The 22,502-nt window shown below is 41.9% G+C and overlaps 1 protein-coding gene across 5 annotated transcripts in view; it reads left to right on the forward strand.

Moving 5' to 3' along the window:
* Positions 1 to 22,502, forward strand: part of erbin (erbb2 interacting protein) — a 322,194-nt gene that overhangs the window by 90,560 nt on the left and 209,132 nt on the right. For 2 of the 5 annotated variants that reach the window (XM_078562777.1, XM_078562787.1), the window contains exons 2-3: positions 8,716 to 8,913; positions 11,306 to 11,423. In XM_078562777.1, the coding sequence (XP_078418903.1) occupies positions 8,725 to 8,913; positions 11,306 to 11,423 (307 nt within the window). In that variant the 5' untranslated portion in view covers positions 8,716 to 8,724. Of the gene's footprint in view, positions 1 to 8,328; positions 8,464 to 8,715; positions 8,914 to 11,305; positions 11,424 to 22,502 lie in introns of those variants that run through there. The other 3 variants (XM_078562807.1, XM_078562771.1, XM_078562797.1) reach the window with 3 other exon arrangements.

Below are 22,502 nucleotides of genomic sequence, written 5' to 3' on the forward strand. Positions count from 1 at the left end.
ATGCAAATAAAAACAGAAAATGCTGGAAAAACTCAGCAGGCCTGGCAGCATCACGGAGAGAGAAACAGAGTTAATGTTTCAAGTCCGAATGACTCGTCAGAGCTTCTCTTTAGCTGTGAAGAAGAGTCATATGGACTTGAAACATTAACTCTGTTTCTTACTCCACAGATGCAGCCAGACCTGCAGAGTTTTTATGGCATTTTCTGTTTTTATTTCAGATTTCCAGCATCCGCAGTATTTTGCTTTTACCTTAGAGGTAATTGATGCATTGTTTTCATTTTCCAAAATTCCCTAGATTGGGGGAAGTTCCATTAGATTGGAAAGTAGTGAATGTATACCCTCTATTCAAAAAGTTGGGATGATGGTGGCGGCGGAAGGGGAAGACACAAAGCAGGAAACTGCAAGCCAGTTAGTTCAACATCTGTCATCCGGAAAATGTTAGAAGCTATTATTAAAGATGTTATAGCAGGACACTTGGAAAACTTCAGGGTAATCAGGCAGAGTCAACATGGTTTCGTGAAAGGGGAGTCACGTTTAATAAATTTATTGGAGTTCTTTGAAGAAGTAATATATGCTGTGGATAAAGGGGAACTGGTGGATGTGCTGTATCTATATTTCAGATGTTTACAGCCTGCAAGGCAAACTTTGTGCTAGTCTTTGGATTTTGTTTCACAAATTAATACTGGAAATATAGAGCTTCCAATAAAGCTTAGCTTAGTTTATCTAGTAAGCAGCTGTTCCACGTGCACCAAAAAATCCTACATTTGAACCTTGAAGTTTATTTATTTAGTTGGTTATTAGTTAATCCTGGTTGTGGCGGTGTTGGGAGCTCTACAATTGGCCTTGGTGTTGCGAAAGGAAGTTAACAAGGGACCCTGCTATTCCTGTAGATAGATATTTGTGGGGACAGGATCAGTAAAACACTCAGATTAAATATTCCACTAGCATTCATTGTGAAGGCATTACATAAATAATGGCCAGTTTGCCTAAAAATTGAAGTGTGCGAGATGAAATGTACCTGAATAAGAGGTCAACACTTTGAGGAGAGTGGGGGGGGGAATTGGGAAGAAGGGAAAAGGGAATTGGATTGCTACCTGAAAAGAGAGAATGTGCAAGATTACGGGGATAAGGCAGAAGAGTGGGACTAGGTGGAATGCTCTTTCAGAGCGCCGATGCAGACTTGATGGGCCGAACGGCCTCCTGCACTGTAAAGATACTGTGAAATGTATCGTGTGGTATGTAAGTGAGTTATGTTTTATTCTACTTAGCTATCAGCGTTTTAAAACTGATAGCATTTATATATGTCTTTGAACATTTTTATTCATGAAGTTGTCTTTGAGACTTGGAGTTTAAAAGTAGTTTTCTGATTTTTATTTAAATGACATTAACTTCAAATAGATTTTTTTCCTTTTGCAAATGAGAAAAAGTGAATGAAGGTGTCAAAGAAACAATATTTAGAATGGCAATATTTAGCACAAAATATTTTGAGTAGCGTGAAACGAAGTATAATTTGTCAGCTGCTAAAGTTACTGCTACCTCGTCATTCACTCCTGACTTTGAAAACTGTTGATTGATTGGAATACTTTCCAATCTGAAATAATCTTCAAGAATAATTATATATATCCAAGAGCTTGTTGTGCATCTACACCATTACCAGCATCCAGAAATCAATACTACATTTATGTTTTAGTTTTTAGAATTAATTATAGTCAGAAGGGGAGGTGGTGTCATGGTGGTATTGTCACTGGACTAGTAATTCAGAGACCCAGGGTAATGCCCTGGGAACCAGGGTTTGAATTCCACCATGGCAGATGGTGAAATTTGAATTCAATAAAAATCTGGTATTAAAAAGTCTGATGACCACAAAACCAGTGCTGAATGTCATAAAAACCCATATGGTTCACTAATGCCCTTTGGAAAAGGAGATCTGCTGTCATTACCTGGTCTGCAGCCAGACCCACAGCAGAATCATTTTGACTCTTAATTACCCTCTGAACAAGAGCAATTAGGGATGGGCAGTAAATGCTTCATTTCCACTGCAAATTGCCCTTCTCTATCAAATCGACAGGGAATAGATATGCTGGGTCGCTGATGCAGGGCAGCTTTACAATATGTGCATTATTTGGAATTTTGTTTGTGACATAATCAATTGAAATTTATTTAATAGTTGCCCAACAGATGCTCGACTGAATTTGGAGAGTTGAACTGTGTTTTTTTTTCTTTCATTCATGGGATGTGGGCTTCGCTGGCTGGGCCAGCATTTATTGCCCATCTCTAATTGCCCTTGAGAAACTGTTGATGAGCTGCCTTCTTGAACCTCTGCAGTCCATGTGGTGTAGGTACACCCACAGTGCTGTTAGGAAGGGAGTTCCAGGATTTTGACCCAGTGACAATGAAGGAACGGCGATATATTTCCAAGCCAGGATGGTGAGTGACTTGGAGGGGAACTTCCAGGTGATGGTATTCCCATCTATCTGCTGCCCTTGTCCTTCTAAATGGTAGTGGCCATGGGTTTGGAAGGTGCTGTCGAAGGAGCCTTGTTGAATTTCTGCAGCGCATCTTGTAGATGGCACACACCGCTGCTACTGTGCATTGGTGGTGGAGGGAGTGAATGTTTGTGGATGTGGTGCCAATCAAATGGACTGCTTTGTCCTTGACAGTGTCAAGCTTCTTGAGTGTTGTGGGAACTGCACTCATCCAGGCAAGTGGGGAGTATTCCATCACACTCCTGACTTCTGCCTTATAGATGGTGGACAGGCTTTGGGGAGTCAGGAGGTGAGTTACTTGTTGCATGATTCCTAGCCTCTGACTTGCTCTTGTAGCCACAGTATTTACATAGCTAATCCAGTTCAGTTTCTGGTCATTGGCAACCCCCAGGATGTTGTTAGTGGGAGATTCAGTGATAGTAATGCCATTGAACATCAAGGGGCGATGGTTGGATTCTCTCTTGTTGGAGATGGTCATTGCCTGACACTTGCGTGGCGTGAATGTTACTTGCCACTTGTCAGCCTAAGCCTGGATATTGTCCAGGTCTTGCTGCATTTGGACATGGCCTGCTTCAGTATCTGAGGAGTCACAAATGATGCTGAACATTGTGAAATCATCAGCGAACATCCCCACTTCTGACCTTATGATGGAAAGAAGGTCATTGATGAAGCAGCTGAAATGGTTAGGCCGAGGACACCACCCTGAGGAACTCCTACAGTGATGTCCTGGAACTGAGATGACTGACCTCCAACACCCACAACCATCTTCCTTCTTGCTAGGTATGACTGCCAACCAGTAGAGAAACTTTTCCTCCTGATTCCCATTAACTCGTTTTGCTAGGGCTCCTTGATGCCACACTCTGTCAAATGCAGCCTTGATGTCAAGATCAGTCACTTCACTTCACCTCACCTCGGGATTTCAGCGCCTCATGGATGCCCAGCCTTGAGTTGCTAGATCTGTTCGAAATCTAATGCCACACAATACGATGGAGGGTATCCTCAATGTGAAGGCGGGACTTTGTCTCCACAATGATTGTGCGCTGGCCACTCCTACTGATACTGTCATGGACAGATGCATCTACGGCGGGTAGTGAGAGAACCAACAAGAGGGAAAAACATACTTGACCTCATCCTCATCAACAATCATTGTGCAGACCCAGTCTAACAGCTATGTCATTTAGGACTCAAGTCAGTAGTGGTGCTACCGAGCCACTCTTAGTGATGGACATTGAAGTCCCCCACCCAGATCCATTCTGCATCCTTGCCACCCTCAGTGCTTCCTCCCAAGAGTGCACTGATTCATCAGGGATGGCAGTACGTGGTAATCAGCAGGAGGTTTCCTTGTCCATGTTTGACTTAATGCCATGAGACTTCATGGGGTCCAGAGTCGATGTTGACGACTCCCAGGGCAACTCTCTCTCATATCATGTATATCACTGTATGCCACCTCTGCTGGGCCTGTCCTGCCGGTGGGACATGACATACCCAGGGATGGTGATGGTGGTGTCTGGGACATTACCTGTAAGGTATGATTCCGTGAGGATGACTATGTCAGGCTGTTGCTTGACTAGTCTGTGAGATAGCTCTCCCACTAGCCCCCAGATGTTAGTAAGGAGGGTCGACAGGGTTGAGATTGCTGTTGTTGTTTCCGGTGCCTAGGTCGATGTCAGGTGTCATTCCTTTTTTGTCACTTTTTGTAGTGGTTTGTTACAACTGAGTGGCTTGCTAGGCCATTTCAGAGGGCATTTAAAAGTCACATTGCTGTAGGCCAGACCAAGGACATTAGTGAGCCAGATAGATATTTACAACAATCGACAATGCCACAGACTTTTTAAATTCCAGATCCATGGCAGGATTCGAACCCGGGTCCCCAGATCATTACCCTGGGTCCCTGGATTACTAGTCCAGTGACAATTCCGCTATGCCATCATCTCCCCGCTTCACCACTGGTTAAATGGTAAAGCAAAACAGTATTGTAAAGGAAGAGAGTAGTGGTTTAAGTAACAACCAAACCTACTATTTACTGTTGAACAAATTACATTCGGGTGTTACGATCCCCATAAAGACCAATAACTTTTTAAAAAAAAATTTGAATTTCCAGTGATCGATTTAAAGGAATCACATGACCAGATTTAAAATTCTTAAGATATTTACTGTAACATAAAAACTAAAAGCAACAGGCCAAACATTACATGTTAGGCAACTGATAGACCATTAATGCCTTAAGATGTCCAATAACCTTGGCCAGATACATATACATTACAACGCACACTCCACAAGAGTACAGTCTTTATAAAGAAGGAGTCCACAGCAACTGCCAGGTTCCAGTAGGTTCATGTTTCCCCGTTTTGCTGAATTGTAACGTTGAGTGACCGTTGAAAGGCACTTCTCTCAGTTTTTGGTGAATTTCCAAATTGACTACCAGCAGAAAGGCCCGCTCCAGGAATTTCTCCTCACAGCTTCACTAGGTGAAATGTTTGAGTGTTTGGATTGCCATGGGATGCATCTCTTTAACCTGAGACCGTCCTCCCTCCCATGTTCTGCCTGGTTGCTCACTGAGGACATGCACCCTTCTCCACTCTGCTGACCGTGCCAACTGCAGCCTTTTGTCTTTGTAAGATCTCGCTCTTTCTTTCTGTACAAAACTCAGACCAGAAGTCTCTCCATTGTTGGCCCAGCTGCTCTTCCTTTGTTTTCAAATGTGAACATTTTGCAGTGTGAAATGTGAACTTTCTCCCAGTAAGTCTGAGCCCAGGGGCCCTGTCCCTCTGGTAACCAAGCCACCCAGGCTTGTCAGGTGAAATTTGGAGCAGATCACATTACCATCTTAATTTCTCCATTTTGCCTTCTATTAAACAGACAGCCCAAAGTATAATCATCTTAGAAAACCTTGCATTCATAACACAGGTGCAACGAGTGACATTTTAGCTAGGAATTAAAATCAAGCAACCACTTAATTTTTGAAAACTTTGTTGCTTCTCTTCAACACAAATGCAGTTCCACTGGGTGCTGGAGAATCAGCGTTAGCAGAGTTATGTTAATGATGGGTGGATTTACTGAAATGCCCTTTGCTGTCCATTGTTTGCTAGATCATTCCATGATATGCGTGGGATAGTGGGTTCATATTCATGACCCTCTGTTGCCATGCTTTCAAAATGACTACCAGTTACCCAACTCAAACTGTGTGTGTGTTTTTGTTAAAACAGCAATTTTCCCTTTCCTGGCCTGCTTATGTTCATCAACCTTGAAAATACCATTCTGGAATTTTCAGCAGGTGGTTTGAAAGAACAGCTTGCATGGACTTCCTTGCTTTTTCTCTCCATAGTGACACGGTAGGAGCTGGAGCCTGATGTGTGCCAATTAGTGGAAAATGAACCTTCATTCCACCACTCTATAGGACGGTGGTTTGGGATGCCAGTTGTTATACTTTAAATTGAAAGTACAATTTTCGTTATTTTAAAATGGGTACCTGAACCATAATTTGAGACTGTTCGGGTTGAGTGATTAATAGAAACTTCTCGCCTTGTTATGAAAATGTGTTTTTTAATAAATGGAGAAGTGGGCTGACTTTATTTATGAATAGTATAATAGTTGTGGCTGTTCAGCTAATTATTGATAGCTGATGTGGCAGTACACAGTGCAGGAAATGGAAACCTCACTTTTTACTTTATCTGTGTTGCCATTGGGTTGCCATTGACCAGAAACTGAACTGGACTAGCCATATAAATACTGTGGCTACAACAACAGGTCAGAGAATAGGAATCCTGCGACAAATAACTCGCCTCCTGACTCCCTAAAGCCTGTCCACCATCTACAAGGCACAAGTCACGAGTATGATGGAATACTGTCCACTTGCTTGGATGAGTGCAGTCCCAACAACACTCATGAAGTTTGGCAGCACCCAGAACAAAACAGTCCACTTAATTGGCACCACATCCACTATCATCCACTCCCTCCACCACAGACACACAGTGGCAGCAGTGTGCACCGTCTGCAAAATGCACTGCAGGAACTCACCAAACCTTCTTAAACAGGTCCTTCCAAACCCATGATCACTACCATCTAGAAGGACAAGGGCAGCAGACACATGAGAACACCATCACCTGGCCGTTCCCCTCCAAGCCACTCCACATCCTGACTTGGAAATATATCGCCATTCCTTCACTGTTGCTGGGTCAAAATTCTGAATCTCCCTCTCTAACAGCACTGGGGGGTTGTGGGGGGGGGGGGGTACCTACACTACAGGGATTGCAGCGGTTCAAGAATGCAGCTCACCTCCACGTTCTCAAGTCCAATTAGGGATGAGTCACAAATGCTGGCCTAGCCAGTGATGCCCACATCCTGAAATGAATAAATAAGAAGCTGCTCGTAACCAGATTTGGCCATAAAATGATAACCTTTATGCTGTATGATAAAGATTGCAAATTTTGAGTGCCGTTCGACATGTCATGATCTGAAGCATAAATTTAATTTCTGCTCCTCCAAAATCTTTTAACGTTTTAAAATAACCCTCTTTTTGCAAATTTGGCTATGCGTTACATTTTAAATGTAATGTGGGTGACTTGGTGGGAGAGTTTGGTGAATGAAGGAAGCTTATTGATACAGTTGTCTCTTTTACTTGGGTACTGTATTGCATGATAGGGCAGGAGCACAATGCTACCAGGATTTTAAAAATAAGCAAACTAACATCTGCTTCCCTCAAGTCAAGACTGCCACTGATACAGGTGTCCAAGTCAAATAAAAATGCATTCATAAGTGTTAAACAAGAACTGGTTATATTTGATAAAGCATAGTATGTTCAACACTGCCCACTGGTCATGTAATGCTTTAGAGACACTGGTGGACACCATGGTACCTTGTCCGATGGTTTCCCAGGCTCATGCAAGACTTCGGAAGAATGTTCAGCAGTTGGAGCAGCCCTTCCCATGAATTATCTGCAACCCTGACCTGTGACCAGCAGCTTTCTGCGAGGCCTTGAAACAAAACCCCCGTTGTTCTTGTCCCCATGTACTGGGTGACCAAAGGTGAAAATTGTGGGGCAAAATAAAGCTTGAAGTTGAGGAACAACCTCCCTCAGGAAGGGGGATAAAAGGGGTTGCAATCAATATATAACATAAAACTGTTTTGACCTGGCTTCAAAATGGGCATTTGGCCAGGATGTCAGCAAAGTGACATAAGAAATACTCGGTGCCACCACCCTGTGTAAACTCTCTACTCCAGGCCCCCAATAGTGCTAGGAAGAATCACTGAATAGTTGATTCAGGTGAACTGCTCCTTTTATCTCAGAGGCCTCACTTGAAATCTGTTGTAGATATGGAAAGGCTTACGAGTAAATCATATTCTTAGAGAAGGCATGAAGAGGCACTGCTTTTTGTTTTTCTTCTCTTTCCCCTTGCTCTTTTTCGGTTCTGGACCACATTTTGTTTTTTATTTGGTATGAAGAAAGCATGAACATTTGTAAGGATGCGGGTAGTGACTTGACTTGTCAAAATGATCTTTTCAACAAAGACCATTTTGATGTATTGCGCAAATCAATCCTTTGCTAAATCGTGAATGCAGCCCTTCTCAATAAAATGGTCTTGATCTAGTTCCCAGTCCTGTGTGCCAAATCATTTGATGCAACTGTCCTTCAGTATAACATAGTCAAAAATTTGGTAGTTGAAATAAACATTAGGGATGCTTTTAAGAGGATTGACATGATGCACCATACAAATTTGTAGCACGTGATGTCAATGGAATGTGAAATATTTTTCATTTACCCACCCGCTGTTGTATGAGTACGTGCATAAAAATTTTTAAGCAAAAGCTTTGAACATTGTTATTCGGAGGCTGGCTGTGTACATATTTTTGCAGTGAACTGTGTCCTTGAGTGATGGGCCTGATCCAAATTGACTTTCTTGTAAAAGGCTGTTGTCTTTTGCTACTGTTGTTGAACAGTACAACAACTTTCATTAATAAGCAGCATCAAGGGATTTTGGTATGACTTTTCTTGGAATTTATTGCTAATATAATTATTTCTAAATATCGATTGATACTGAACACACAACTGGTGTACATTTAAACAACAAGAAGTAATTCAAATGCCTTCTACCTTAAAGGGAAATTTAAGCAGCCACTGATAGCGTTGGAGCTTTATATACACTTTTGACATTTTTGGTGTGGAATGGAGTGTACGCAAATGATTTTTCTACAGCTACAAAGCCTTATTGAATCTCTCTTTTGTTTGCAGTGCTTAATCATGACGACAAAGCGTAATTTGTTTGGAAGGCTGGTGCCATGTCGCTGTCTAAGGGGAGAAGAAGAAGCTGTCACTGTCTTGGACTATTCTCACTGCAGTTTGGAACAGGTGCCCAAAGAGATCTTCCCCTTCGATAAGACCTTGGAGGAACTTTATTTAGATGCTAACCAGATTGAAGAGCTTCCAAAGGTGAGATATTTTTCTTCGGCAAAGGTTTAATTGCTGTACATGATTATCAGAAGCAAACCCCTTGTCTGAAAAATTGCCCTCAATTGCTGAATTGCGTTGCATATTTAGAATGTTCCTGTATTTTGCTTTCTCCAGGTGTTACTCTTGTTTATTTCCTTTAACAGATTAACTTGACAAATGTGAAAATCTGATTACTTAATGGGGCATATAAATCTACAAATAGTCTTGAAATACAAAATTCAATTGAGTGGTAGTTTGATTAAGTCATTACAAGTTCGTTGTTAATTAGAAACTTCACTCACAATGAACGTGGTCCTCAAGGTGTACTGTTTCAGTTTAAATCTGGAAAATTTGATCCAGTTTACTATTGTTGTGCAGCTGTAGCCCCATTGAAAGGCCTATTGGAAGTAATGGCAGACCACCTAAGAGTACATATCAGGCCAAACAATATTGTAAGGGAGTCATACAACTAGGCAGAGAATTTTTGATAAGAGAAAGCAATAGATGCACATTCTATGAACATTTGCAAATACCGAAGGATAAATTCTTCACAAAATGGATGAATTACGGGAGGCTTAAAGTGAACACAAAATAAGCCTCAATTTTGGTTGGTCAAAAAGAGATCCCTGCAACTTCCCTCTTTGTTACCCCCATCCCCCTTTTTGTGTGTCATTCTGAGCAAGTTTTTGGCCTCCGATCTCCCACATGCTTGCATAAACATGCATGGTGCCATCAAAATTTCACGGTAGCTGGAAGGTGGTTGAAGTCCTGCAGACACTGTTGAATTGTTAACATATGAAACAAGCAGCAGTGAAAATCCAACATCCACACCATCCATGTTCTACTGCTTCCCTTTCCCTGTTCATTCAGCAGGTGTTGTAGACTCCTCCAAATGAGCAGTAAGTCATAGTTTGCACATTGCAGTAAACCTTCACCCCTTGTGTAAGGCTCCTGTTCAGTTATCATTGGCTGTATTCTTTATTGTATTGCCTCTTTTCTCTAGGAAGGAGATGGCTCAGAGGTAACTTGATGCATGTCTTTAAGATTGAAAGTGTTTGATTGGGTAGACAGAGATGTCCCCGATTATTGGGAGACCAAAACCATGGGGCATAAATCTAAGTCTAATAAACATAAATCTAATAGGAAGTTCAGGAGAAAACTTCTTTATCCAAATGTGGTTAGAAAATGAAACTTGTTACCACAAGGAGAAGTTGAGGGGAAATTAGCTACATATGAAGGGATAGAAGATTATGCTGATGAAGTTCAATGAGGAAGGCTGGGAGAAGGCTTTTGTGGAGCATAACCACTGACTTGGACCAGCTGGGCTGAAAAGCCTGTTTCTGTGCATTGTGTGTAAGTTGCATAGCTTCTGTAGTTAGTGAAAAACCAAAAGATAACTGCTAAGTAGTTAAAATTAATTATTGCACAGTTTGCATTCTGTTACTTTTATATAGAAGGAACTGGTGAAGCTTAACTCCTGTAAAATTATTATATTAATGTCAAAAACAAGGTCTAGTTGTGTTGTTAAGCAACCTTTTGTGTAGTGGAAGGAGCGTGTGGAGATGTGAAAAACCCAATTACTGAGACCATCTGGAAAAAATGTATGTAGCTTGTGGGAGTGTATACACTCTGTGATATAGGAAGTTAGGGCTCATTGATGAATAGTCTGAAACACTGAGGGTAAAAATAAGTAAAACACAATTGTGCTGGGATGCAAACCCACATTGCTGAAGAACCTAGAATCCATTCCAGTCTCTTAAGGAGCTTGGGTTTGCACTCTACCTGTTATATTTTGGGTTTCTTTTTAAAAAATTCTATCTTAAAAGGGCCATATGTTCAATCTTTGGGCAAGCAAGGAGTTACCTAGACAGGAATGTTCCAGGGCATAAGGAGCAAGGGTTCATCTTTTAGAATGGTCTAAGATGCAGAACTTGAGAGAAAACATCTAGAGTTTGAAATGTAATTACTGCATGTTGAAGATTTGTAAATGTGGAAAATGCCTTACTCGTGAGGCAGTGGAAATGGAAACCCAAAGAATCTTCAAAGTAAGCTGAGTTGTGAAGGGCCAAGGTTTGCAGATGTTAAATGGTTGAAAAGAGAGATTCAGATGTTCCAGTGTTGATTAATAACTACCCAGCTTGTGTTTTAAAAGGGTTAAGAATGAAATAAAAATTGTTTAATTGTACCTTGATTTCTAGTGAGTCACACAATATTTTAGGTGCTCAAATGTAAAGGCTTCACTGATGGGCTGAAACATCAAAGGAAGCAGTAAGTCTAAGGTGAAAGAATACTGGTTGGTTACGTATTTTAAGCCTCACTACTAAATGCTTACTTGCTGATTTTATAGCATCTTGCTTTAATTGAACTTTTTTTTTTGTCTCTTGCCACACAGCAACTGTTCAATTGCCAGTCTCTGCACAAGCTAAGCATGCCGGATAATGATCTAACTGTGTTGCCAGCATCCATTGCAAATCTCATCAATCTCAGGGAATTGGATGTCAGCAAGAACGGTAAGGAGTTTTTGTTGTACTTTTAAAGAGGTTTGAATCTCAGACGGTAGATGTTTGTTGTAATGCAACTCGAAAGATTATCAAAATAATCACTAACCTCAGGAATGGCACAATTTCTTCTGCATGATCTGGTTTGGATAAATATTCTCATTCCCTAGTGCCTCAGTGGATGAGTGAAAACCATATGGTGTGGCACTGAAGCATGCAGACCAAGATGTTCCCTGGTTGAGATGTTGCCTAACCTGCTTAGTGTTTTCATTACATTGGTTGATTCCTTCTCATTTCCCCACTGTTCTTGAAGAGAACAAGGTTGAACTAGTTCAAAGCTGATACCAACCAGTTTAGACACCTAATCCGTATAATCCTTGTGGAGTAAAATCTTGTTTGCTGCAACTAAATACTTGTTTAAGATTGGGATCAGGATCTGAAATCCAGAATGCAATGCATCCTTTTAGATTAGTCTTTGAATCTGTGTTGAAAATGCAACAATTTTAGATCGAACCAAATGTTTTCAGTCTCAAAAGTTGGGATTATTGTCATTTTACAAAATGGTGGTTGCGAACAGAACTCATTTGACTCCTAATACAGTGAAATTTAAACTATGTTTTTTACAATAACATCTCTCCAAGAATGTGCACTGCTATAGCTAATCTGGAATGTATGCCTTATAAACAATCTTGCATTCAGTACATACATAGGCAGTAAAGCATTTTGACAAAAGATATCAGTTTTCATTCATAAATTGCATTCGGTTTTTTCTGACGTGACCAGTAGAAGATACCTGAGGCTTTCTATAAGAGCAGGTATTGGGTTCCTTCTAATGGGAGGGCCCTGAAGGGATCTACCTTAGCTTCCTCCTCATTCTCACTTCTATGCTGTTGCATAGCATCATGATATGAAGACATAATGTCAGAATTTTCATGGAATCTGACAACACTCAGCTCTACCTGTCCGCCACCTCTTCTGATCCCTTCTTTAGCTCCATGTTATCAAAACTGCTTGACTGACATCCAGTGCTAAATAAGTTGAAATTCCTTGAAATTAAATAGCGTGATATAATATTCTCCACTTGCCTGGGTGAGTGCAGTTCCAATAACTCTCGAGAAGCTTGACACCATTCAGGACAAAGCAGCCTGCTTGATTGGCACCCCTTCCGCAAACATTCACTCCCTCTTCCACCAAGTGGCAGCCTTGTGTAGCATCTACAAGGTGCACTTAGGTGAGCTCAGATGGCTGGACGGCTGGTTTGTGATGCAGAGTGACACCAACAGCACAAGTTCAATTCTCGTACCGGCTGAGGCCATCCTTCTCAACCTCGCTCCTTGCCTGAGGTGTGGTAACCCTCAAGTTAAACTCACCACCAGTCTCTCTAATGAGAGAGCAGCCTAAGGGACTATGGTGATTTTCATTTTTCGCACTGCAGGAGGTCACCAAGGCTCCTTAGATAACACTTTCCAAACCCACGACCTCAACCATCTAGAAGGGCAAGGACAGCAGACAGGTGGGAACACCACCACCTGGAAGTTCCCCTCCAAGCCGCTCACCATCCTGACTTGGAAATGTATAGCCGTTCCTTCAATGTTGTTGGGTCAAAATCCTGAAACTCCCTCCCTAACAGAACTGCGGGTGCACCTACACCACATGGACTGCAGCGGTTCAAGAAGGCAGCTCACCACCACTTTCTCAAGGGAAATTAAGGATGCGAAATAAATGCTAGCCTAAACAGTGACCCTCACATCCATTAATTAATAATAAAAAAAAAATTACCTCTAGACTTGACTATTTCAATACACTCCTGGTTGGTCTCCCACATTCCACCTTCCCTAAACTTGAGGTCATCCAAAACTCTGATGCCCATGTCTTAATTTGCAGCAAGTCCCATTCCCCTATCGCTTCTGTGCTCACTGACCTATATTGGCTCCTGGTCAAGCAACACCTTGTTTTCAAATACTTCCATGGCCTTGTCCCTCCCTAATCCTGTAATCTCCTCCACTGCACAATCCTCTGAGATATCTGCACTTGTCTAATTTTGGTTTTTCGTGAGTTCGAATCATACTCCACCATTGGTGGCTGTGCCTTCAGTTGCCTTGGTCCCAAGCTCTGGAATTCCCTTCCTACCTCTCTGCCTCTGCACCTCACTTGTCTCCTTTAAGACACTCCTTGAAACATTCCACTTTGATCAAGCTTTTGGTCACCTGACCTAATGTCTCCTTATGTGGCTCAGTGTCATGCTTTTAAATGTACTGTGAAGCACCTTGATGCATTTCATGATGTTAAAGGTGCTGTATAAATATAAATTGTTGCCATCTCCTTCACAAAGGAAGCCTACCTACAGCCTCGTGACATCACCCATCTCCCCTCTGTTAAAGCCTTATTCATACCAGTGTCACCTCCACACTCGACTGTTCTACTTACCTCTTGGGCTGTTTTGCCATCCCACACCATCCTTAAATCATCCAAAATTCTACTTTTGTGTTTCTTATCCCACACCAAGACCCTGCTCACCTGTCAGCCCAATGCTTCATATTTAAAATTCTCATTATTGTATTTAAATTGACTTAATGACCTCATCCAGTTTGTGTCTATATCCTTCGACAGCAGTCCAAGGACTCAGCCTCTCCAGCTCTGGCCTCTTGTGCATCCCTTGTTCCTTTTGGTCCACTATTGGCAGCTGTACTTTCAGTTAACTTGACCTAAAGCACAGGAATTGTCCCCCTAAACCCCTCCAATTCCCTTTCCTTTTTAAGTCTCTTCTTAAAATGCAACTCTTTGACAGAACTTCTACCTGCCCTTCCTAATATCTTTTCTCCCAGCTTGGCATAGACTTTTATCTGGTTATGCTTCTCTCATGAGCCTTAAAATATTTTTACACGTTCGAGACACGATTATGTTTGCAAGTTGTTGCTCATTTTTGCTTCTACTGTGCAGTGCTTTTCATATGTCTGTATTAAGTTTTATCTGCCACTATTCTGTTCACCAACAGAATCCACTGGAAAGATATGTAATTTCTGAGCAGTCTGCACTAATTCTGCTACACAACCTGATTTATTACCCTTTGCAAATTTGACCATGTTGCACCGAGTGTCTTAATTACACCCTTTAATAAATTAGAAACATTAGTGATGTCAACACCAGAGCTCTAAGACATCCTGCTCACCTCCTACAAATCACTAGCTGTAAAGTTCTCCAAAAAGTACTACATATTTTCTCCCATTCAGCAAATTGTTTATACTTGTCTAAACCATAAAGCTTCACGTTTAAGGAGTTCACTTGCAATATTGGTTTGCTGGCCAATATTTATCTCTCAGCCGACATGACTAAGACAGATTGCCTGGTCCTTGTCACGCTGCTGTTTGTGGGAGGTTGCCAAGCACAAATTAGCTGCTGCCTTTCCTATATTCATTCCTTTGAAGGCAGACTCTACCCCTACTGAAACAATGTTGACTATGGTTAGCCAGGTTATTATTGTGCAGTTAAATCTCTAGTTTATTTCTGATAATGGATTCCATTATTTTTCATGGAATTGATGTATGGCTAATTGTCGATTGTTGTCCGTACCCAGTTTGTTATCCTTTTTTTTCTCTATGGGAACTACTTAGCCTGCTTTCAATCTGCTGGTACTTCCTTGTCCATTGACTCTGTCACCATGATTGTCAGTGCCTTCACAAATCTCTCTAGTTTCTCCTAGTAACCTAGGCTAGTTATTGTTACCTTTCAGGTGCTTTTGCAATTGCTCATGGCCCATGTACCCTTTACATTCTTATTCATTCCACAGATGTAGTAGGTAGGACCCCCAGGGAACATTTTCTGCAGGGGTGATCTCCCCAGTTCTTTAGCTCAATAAAAGTGACAGTAACTTTGTGAGAGTTTATAAATACAGTAAAAAGTGTCACTCATAAAGTTGTCAAAAGCTTCTAATGCTTAAGGTAGCAGATTTGGTGCTGAAGATTCATAGAAATCTAAGCCAGCCTGCAATCAAGTCAGATTTGTAGGGGCTTTTCAAACCTGGAAACTTGACTTCACTTAATTGAAATTTTCAAATTGGTTGCGTGAAAGAGTGTTTCATACATTTTAAGCTAGTACTGCATTCTCACAATTAACTCCATTAAAATATTTAAAATAAAGCGCTTTGTTGATATCATGGGTCCAAACGAAATAGAGATGTGTGATAAATTTGAGAGTCCTTATTTCTTAGGAATTTTAGGTCAGCCCAAATGGCAGATATTTTACCAGTCACGTCAAATCTCCATCTTTTGAGTGATTTTATTTTTAATTCACATTCTGACTGCAGGTGTTGCTTGAAAGGCCAGCATTTATTGTCCATCCCCAATTCCCCAATTGACCTTCAGAAGGTGGTTCTGCTGCAGCCCATCATAGTAGCTTTGCTGCAGAGATGTGGTTTGTTAGGCCATTTCACAAGGCACTCAAGTCAACCACATTGCTGTGGGTCTGGAGTCACATGTTGGCCAGACCAGGCGAGGACAGCGGGTTGGGTTTATAATAATCTTGTTGTTTCACCATTATCTATACAAGTTTTTTATTACAGATTTATTTAATTAACTGCCCTGATGAGATTTGAACTTTTGCCTCTGGATTCTTAGTTCAGGCTTCTAATCCAGTAACGTAACTGTAATGCTACCGCACCCGATAACATTTTCATGCTTGCTAAGGGAGTGTTGTTGATTCAGAGAAAAGGAGTGCACTTCTCCATTATTTGCTTTGTGTTGTCATCAAAAATTATAAGGTCGGGTGCAACACAGACCTAATGCAGGGTAAATGGACTTTTTGTTCCCAGTGACAATCATAATTTCAACATCAAGAGAACTTAGTTGCAGGAGTATAGATTTTTCTGTGAAACTTCTGCACATAAATAGGAATTGTAATTATCCAAGAGGGTGGAGAGAAGAGTACCTGCTAAGAAGCATTATCCCTTTTAGAACATGGTGCCATGCACCTCCAACTTGAACTGGCGGCCTGACCACTGCATTGTGTATTTCAGGCCTTGTTCTGAACTGCTTCATTAGTTCCTTTTATCTTTTTGCTATCGACCTTGAATAAGATAGTTTGAGTGAGTGCGCAAAGACCTGGCAAATGGAGTGTAATGTCAAAGTGTGAAATTGTCCATTTTGGCAGGAATAATAAAAAAGCATTTTTTCTAAATGGTGAGAGATTGCAGAGTTGTGCAATGCAGAGGGATCTGGGTGCCCTAGTGCAAGAATTGCAAAAGGCTAGCATGCAAGTACAGCAAGTAAATAGGAAAGCTAATAGAAAGTTATCATTTATTGCGACGGGAATTGAATACAAAAGTAGGAAGGTTATCCTTCAGCTATACGAGGCATTGGTGAGACCACATCTGGGAGTATTGTGTACAGCATTGGTCTCCTTATTAAGGAAGGATGTAAGTGTACTGGAAGCAGTTCAGAGAAGATTTACCAGACTATCACCTGGATTGGGTGGGTTGTCTTATGAAGGAAGGTTGGGCATGCTAGGCTTGTATCCTCTGGAGTTTAGAAGAGTAAGAGGCAATTTGATGGAAAAACAAGATCCTGAGGGGCCTTGACAGGGTGGATGTGGAGAGGATGTTTCCTCTTGTGGGAGAATCGAGATCTAGGGCCGCTCCCGCAAATGAGGGAAACAAATAAGGGATCATCCATTTAGGACAGAGATGAGGAGAAATTTTTTGTGAGGGTTGAGATTCTTTGGAACCATTGACTTCAAAAGGTGATGGAAGGAGAGTCTTCGAATATTTTTAAAGCAGAGGTAGATAGATTATTGAGCACATTTAGCACTACCACCGTGCTAATTGGGATAGATTTCGAACAGATCTAACAACTCAAGACTGGGTATCCATGAGGCGCTGTGGGCCATCAGCAGCAGTAGAATTGTACTTGAACACAATCTGTAAGCTCATGACCTGGCATATTCCCCACTCTACCATTACTATCAAACCAGGGGATCAACCCTGATTCAACGAAGAGTGCAGAAGGGCATGCCAGGAGCAGCACCAGGCATACCTAAAAATGAGATGTCAACCTGGTGAAGCTATAACACAGGACTACTTGCAAGCCAAACAGCATAAGATGCTGAAGACTTGTGCTCCAGAATTTGCCGTGACCCTAGCCAAGCTGCTCCAGTACAGCTATGACACTGGCATCTACTTGGCTATGTGGAAAATTGCCCAGGTATGTCCTGTACACAAAAAGTAGGACAATCCAACTTGGTCAGTTACTGCCCTATCAGTGTACACTCGATCGTCAGTAAGGTAATGGAAGGAGTAACCAGTTCAACAGCGCTGTCAAGTGGCACTTGCTTAGCAATAACCTGCTCACTGACGCTCAGCTTAGGTTCTGCCAGGGCCACTCAGATCCTGACCACATTACAGCCTTGGTTCAAACATGGACAAAGAGCTGAACTGATGAGGTGAGAGTGACTGCCCTTGACATCAAGGCCACATTTAACGAAGTGTGGCATCAAGGAGTCCGAGCAAAACTGGAGTCAGTGGGAATTGGGGAGAAAACTCTCTCTACTGGTTGGAGTCACACCTAGCACGAAGAAAGATGGTTGTGGTTATTGGAGGTCAGTTATTTCAGCTCCAGGACATCACTGCAGGTGTTCCTCAGGGTATTGTCCTCAGCCCAACCATCTTCAGCTGCTTCATCAATGACCTTCCTACCATCATAAGGTCAGAAATGGGGATGTTCGCTGATTATTGCACAATGTTCAGCATCATTCGCGACGACTCAGGTATTGAAGCAGTCCATGTCCAAATGCAGCAAGACCTGGACAATATCCAGGCTTGGGCTGACAAGTGGCAAGTAACATTTGCGCCACATGAGTGCCAGGATATGACCACCTCCAACAAAAGAGAATCTAACCATCACCCCTTGACGTTCAGTTGCATTACCAGCACTGAATGCCCCACTATCAATATCCTGGGGAGTTACCATTGACCAGAAACTGAACTGGACTAGCCATATAAATACTACAAGAGCAGGTCAGAGGCTAGGAATCATGCAACGAGTAACTCACCTCCTGACTCCCCAAAGCCTGTCCACCATCTACAAGGCATAAGCCAGGAGTGTGATGGAATACTCCCCACTTGCCTGGATGAGTGCAGCTCCCACAACACTCAGGAAGCTTGACATCATCCAGGACAAAGCACCACATCCACAAACATTCACTCCCTCCGCCACCGACGCACGTTAGCAGCAGTTGTACCATCTGCAGGATGCACTGCAGAAATTCACCAAAGCTCCTTCGACAGCACCTTCTAAACCTGCGACCACTACCCTCTAGAAGGACAAGGGCAGCAGATAGATAGGAACACTACCACCTGGATGCTCCCCTCTAAGTCACTTACCACCCTGACTTGGAAATATATTGCAGCTCCATCACTGTTGCTGGGTCAAAATTCTTGAACTCCCTTTCTAACAGTGCTATGGGTGTACCTAAACCACATGGACTGCAGTGGCTCAAGAAGGTAGCTCACCCCCACCTTATCATGGGCAATGAATGCTGGCCCAGCCAGCGAAGCCCACATCCCGTGATTTAATAAAAAAACAAGGGGGTGAAAGGCTATCAGGGATAGGTGGGAATTTGGAGTTGAGGTTACAATCAGATCAGCCATGATCTTATTGAATGGTGAAGCATGCTCGTAGGGCCAAGTGGCCTACTCCTGTTCCGAATTTGTATGTTCATAAGTTTGTATGTTAACATATTCCAGAAAATGCCATCTTTCATTGTTTCTGGTGTCTTGCACCACTATAAGTCATTGCAGTTTAGCCTACAGTTTGAAGTTAATTCTGCAGTAATTTATCAAAAGATTATTTATTTTCTTTCCTAAAATTTCATTCTTAACCTAAGTTACTAATTTTATTTGACCATCATTAACTGGTGGAACAGCTGTTGATGAAGGCTCATCTTGGTTCAATTCCAGTCCATGGTTTCAGCTTCTGGTTCATGCCAGTTTCAGGTTTTATAGGTGGTGTCAAAATAGCAAGTGCTATTCCTGCTAATGCACACATGCCAAGGTTACCACCCATGACCTTTTAGGTAAAGCAGAGTGAGCTAATAAGCGTTTGGTGAGGGGGGAGTTTTAAGTATCGATTATTTTTCTGAAAATCTGGTCTCCAGTTAGCATTTAATTGGGTTAAGTGAGCAACTAAAGCCAAGTGAGCGAGTAAACCCAAGTAAGCGAGTTTCTTCCAACCTTAGGCAGGGATAAATAAGCTCCTGGAGAGCATCTGCTTAGTTAATTAGCTAACTAGCCCAATCTAGTTGCTGTATTCTCAGCTACAAAGACTATAAATATAGAGGTCTGGGTGCAGCTTTGCAAGCAGGGTGCAGATTACAAGCAGAGAGAGTTGAAACTCGTTTTGGTGAGTGTAGAGTTGAAAGGAGGAGTTTTTTCTACTTTTTTTTGGGTGCAATGGAAGGACAAGTCAATTAGGAATTAAGAAATGTATAACACAGTGTGCACGGTACTAGCATTTATTAAGCATAGTAAATTATCGTGTACATAGGAATTATTTGAAGTTAAGTAATTAAATTAAATAACATAAGGAACAATGGTAGAACAGGTGTTGTGTTGCAGCTGTGGAATGTGGAACCTCGTGGACGCCAACACAATCCAGGCCAAAGTATAAGCAGCTAGGTGAATTCTGGATCTGGAAGCCGATCAGCAAACACTGCGCAACATCAGGGAGGGGGAGAAATACCTGGACACGTCGTACCAGAAGACGGTCACATCTCTTAGAATAGGGACATCCGTTTTGGTCAGCGGTGAAGGACAGGAGGATGTGACCATGAGCGAGGCAGGTAAAGGGACTGGGCAGACAGCAGTGGAGGAGCCTTAGACTTGAGGTGCTTGTAACCGTTGTGGATGAAAGTGAGGCCTACAGGGTGGATGAGCAGACTGGCCATAGCGCCATAGTACAGGAAGCCATTCAAGTGTCGGGAGCAAAAAGGAACGTTAGTGGTAGTAAAGGACGGTGTAATTGAGTGAGAGACACTTTCTTTTTGCAGCCGAGAGCATGAATCCAGAAGGCTGCCTGCCCAGTGCCAAGGTTTGGGATATTTGCCCAGGGCTGGAGAGGAACTTGCAGTGGGAGGGGAGGATCCAGTTGTCGTGGTCCATGCAGGTACCAACGACATAGGTAAAATTAGGAAAGAAGTTCTGCCTAGAGAGTGTGAGGGGCTAGGCAGTAAATTCAAAAACAGAATCTCAAAGGTAATAATCTGGATTATTACCTGAGCCACGTGCAAATTGGCATAGGATATAAATTAGAGAGATAAATGCATAGCTCAAAGATTGGTGTGGGTGAAGTGGGTTCTAGTTCATGGGGCATTGATGCCAGCACTGGGGAAAGTGGGGCTGTATCACTGAGATGGTGTCCACCTGAACAGTGTTGGGACCAGTGTTCTAGTAAGCCACTTAACAGGGGCAGTAGAGAGGGTTTTAAACTAAATATTGGGGGTGAGGGATCAAATTTGAGAGGATGTGGGTAAATCAAAGAGAAGAGACAAAGCAAGAGAGAAAGATATTAATATGGGAAATGATGAAAATAGTGTGAGAGGAAGGGACAGGAAGTGCAAATCTAAGAGTAAATCAGATAAAGTCAGACATTACAAAAATAAGTAAAGGACATAACTAGAGGCACTATCTGAATGCATGTAACATGCAAAACAAAAAAGATGAACAGATGGCGCAAATAGAAATAAATAAGTATTATTTGATAGCAATTACAGAGATATGGCTGCAGGGTGACATCGATTGGGACCTGAATATCGAAGGGTACATGACATTTAGGAAGGACAGGAAGCTAGGAAACGGTGGAGGGATGGCTCTGTTAATTAATGATGGTATTAGCATAATAGAGAGGGATGAGCTCAGTTCAGGAGATCAGAATGTAGAAGTGGTTTGGGTAGAGATGAGAAATGATAAAGGCAAGAAGCCATTTGTGGGACAGGCCAACTAACAACCACACAGTAGGATGGGGTATAAAGGAAGAAATAATGGGAGCTTGTCAGAAAGGTATGGTGATAATCATGGGGGATTTTAATCTACAAATAGACTGGAAAAATCAGATGGGCAAAGGTAGCCTAGATGAGGAATTCATAGAATATTTTCAGGATAGATTCTTAGAACGGCATGTTCTGGGGCCAACCAGAGAGGAGGCAATACTAGACCTGGTATTGTGCAATGAGATAGGATTAATTAATGACCTCATAGTGAAGGCTTTCCTGGGTAACAGCAATCATAATATGATTGAGTTTTACACTCAGTTTGAGAGAGCGAGAGAAGTGGATCTAAGACTAGTTTTTTAAAACCGAAATAAGGGCAGTTATGAGAGCATGAAAACAGAACTAGCTAAAGTGAACTGGCAAATTAAGTTAAGGGATTGGTCCATAGAGGTGCAATAACGGACATTTATGGGGATATTTCAGAATACACAGAATATATACACTCCAACAAGAATGAAAAATTCCAAAGGGAGGACCCATCATCTGTGATTAACCAAAAAAAGTTAATGATAGTATCAAACTTAAAGAAAAAGCATATAATTCTGCAAGGATGGGTGGCAGGTCAGAAGATTGGACAGAATATAAAAAACAGCAAAGAATGACTAAAAGATTAATAAGGAGGGAAAAATTTGATTACGAGAGAGAACTGGCGAGAAATATAAAGAGAGATAGTAAGAGTTTCTCTAGATATTTCTTCACTATAGAGGGTACAAATAACATCCCAGAATTAGCTGTAAACCGGGAAAAGGAAGGGAGGGAGGAACTCAAGAAAATTATAGTCGCTGGGAAGAGATACTGAGCAAATTGTTGGAGCTGCGGGCTAACAAGTCCCCGGGTCCTGATGGACTTCATTCTAGGGTCTTAAAGAAGTGGCTCATTAGATGTTTGACACGTTGGTTTTACTTGTCCAAAATTCCCTAGAATTAGATTGGAAAATAGCAAATGCAGCTCCTTTATTCAGAAAGGGAGGGAGACAGAAAGCAGGAAACTGTAGACCAGTTAGTTCAACACCTGTCATAGGGAAAATGTTAGAAGCTATTACTAAAGATGTTATAG

The sequence above is a fragment of the Cetorhinus maximus genome, chromosome 2 (assembly GCF_964194155.1).
Source record: "Cetorhinus maximus chromosome 2, sCetMax3.hap1.1, whole genome shotgun sequence".
NCBI classification, from domain to species: domain Eukaryota; kingdom Metazoa; phylum Chordata; class Chondrichthyes; order Lamniformes; family Cetorhinidae; genus Cetorhinus; species Cetorhinus maximus.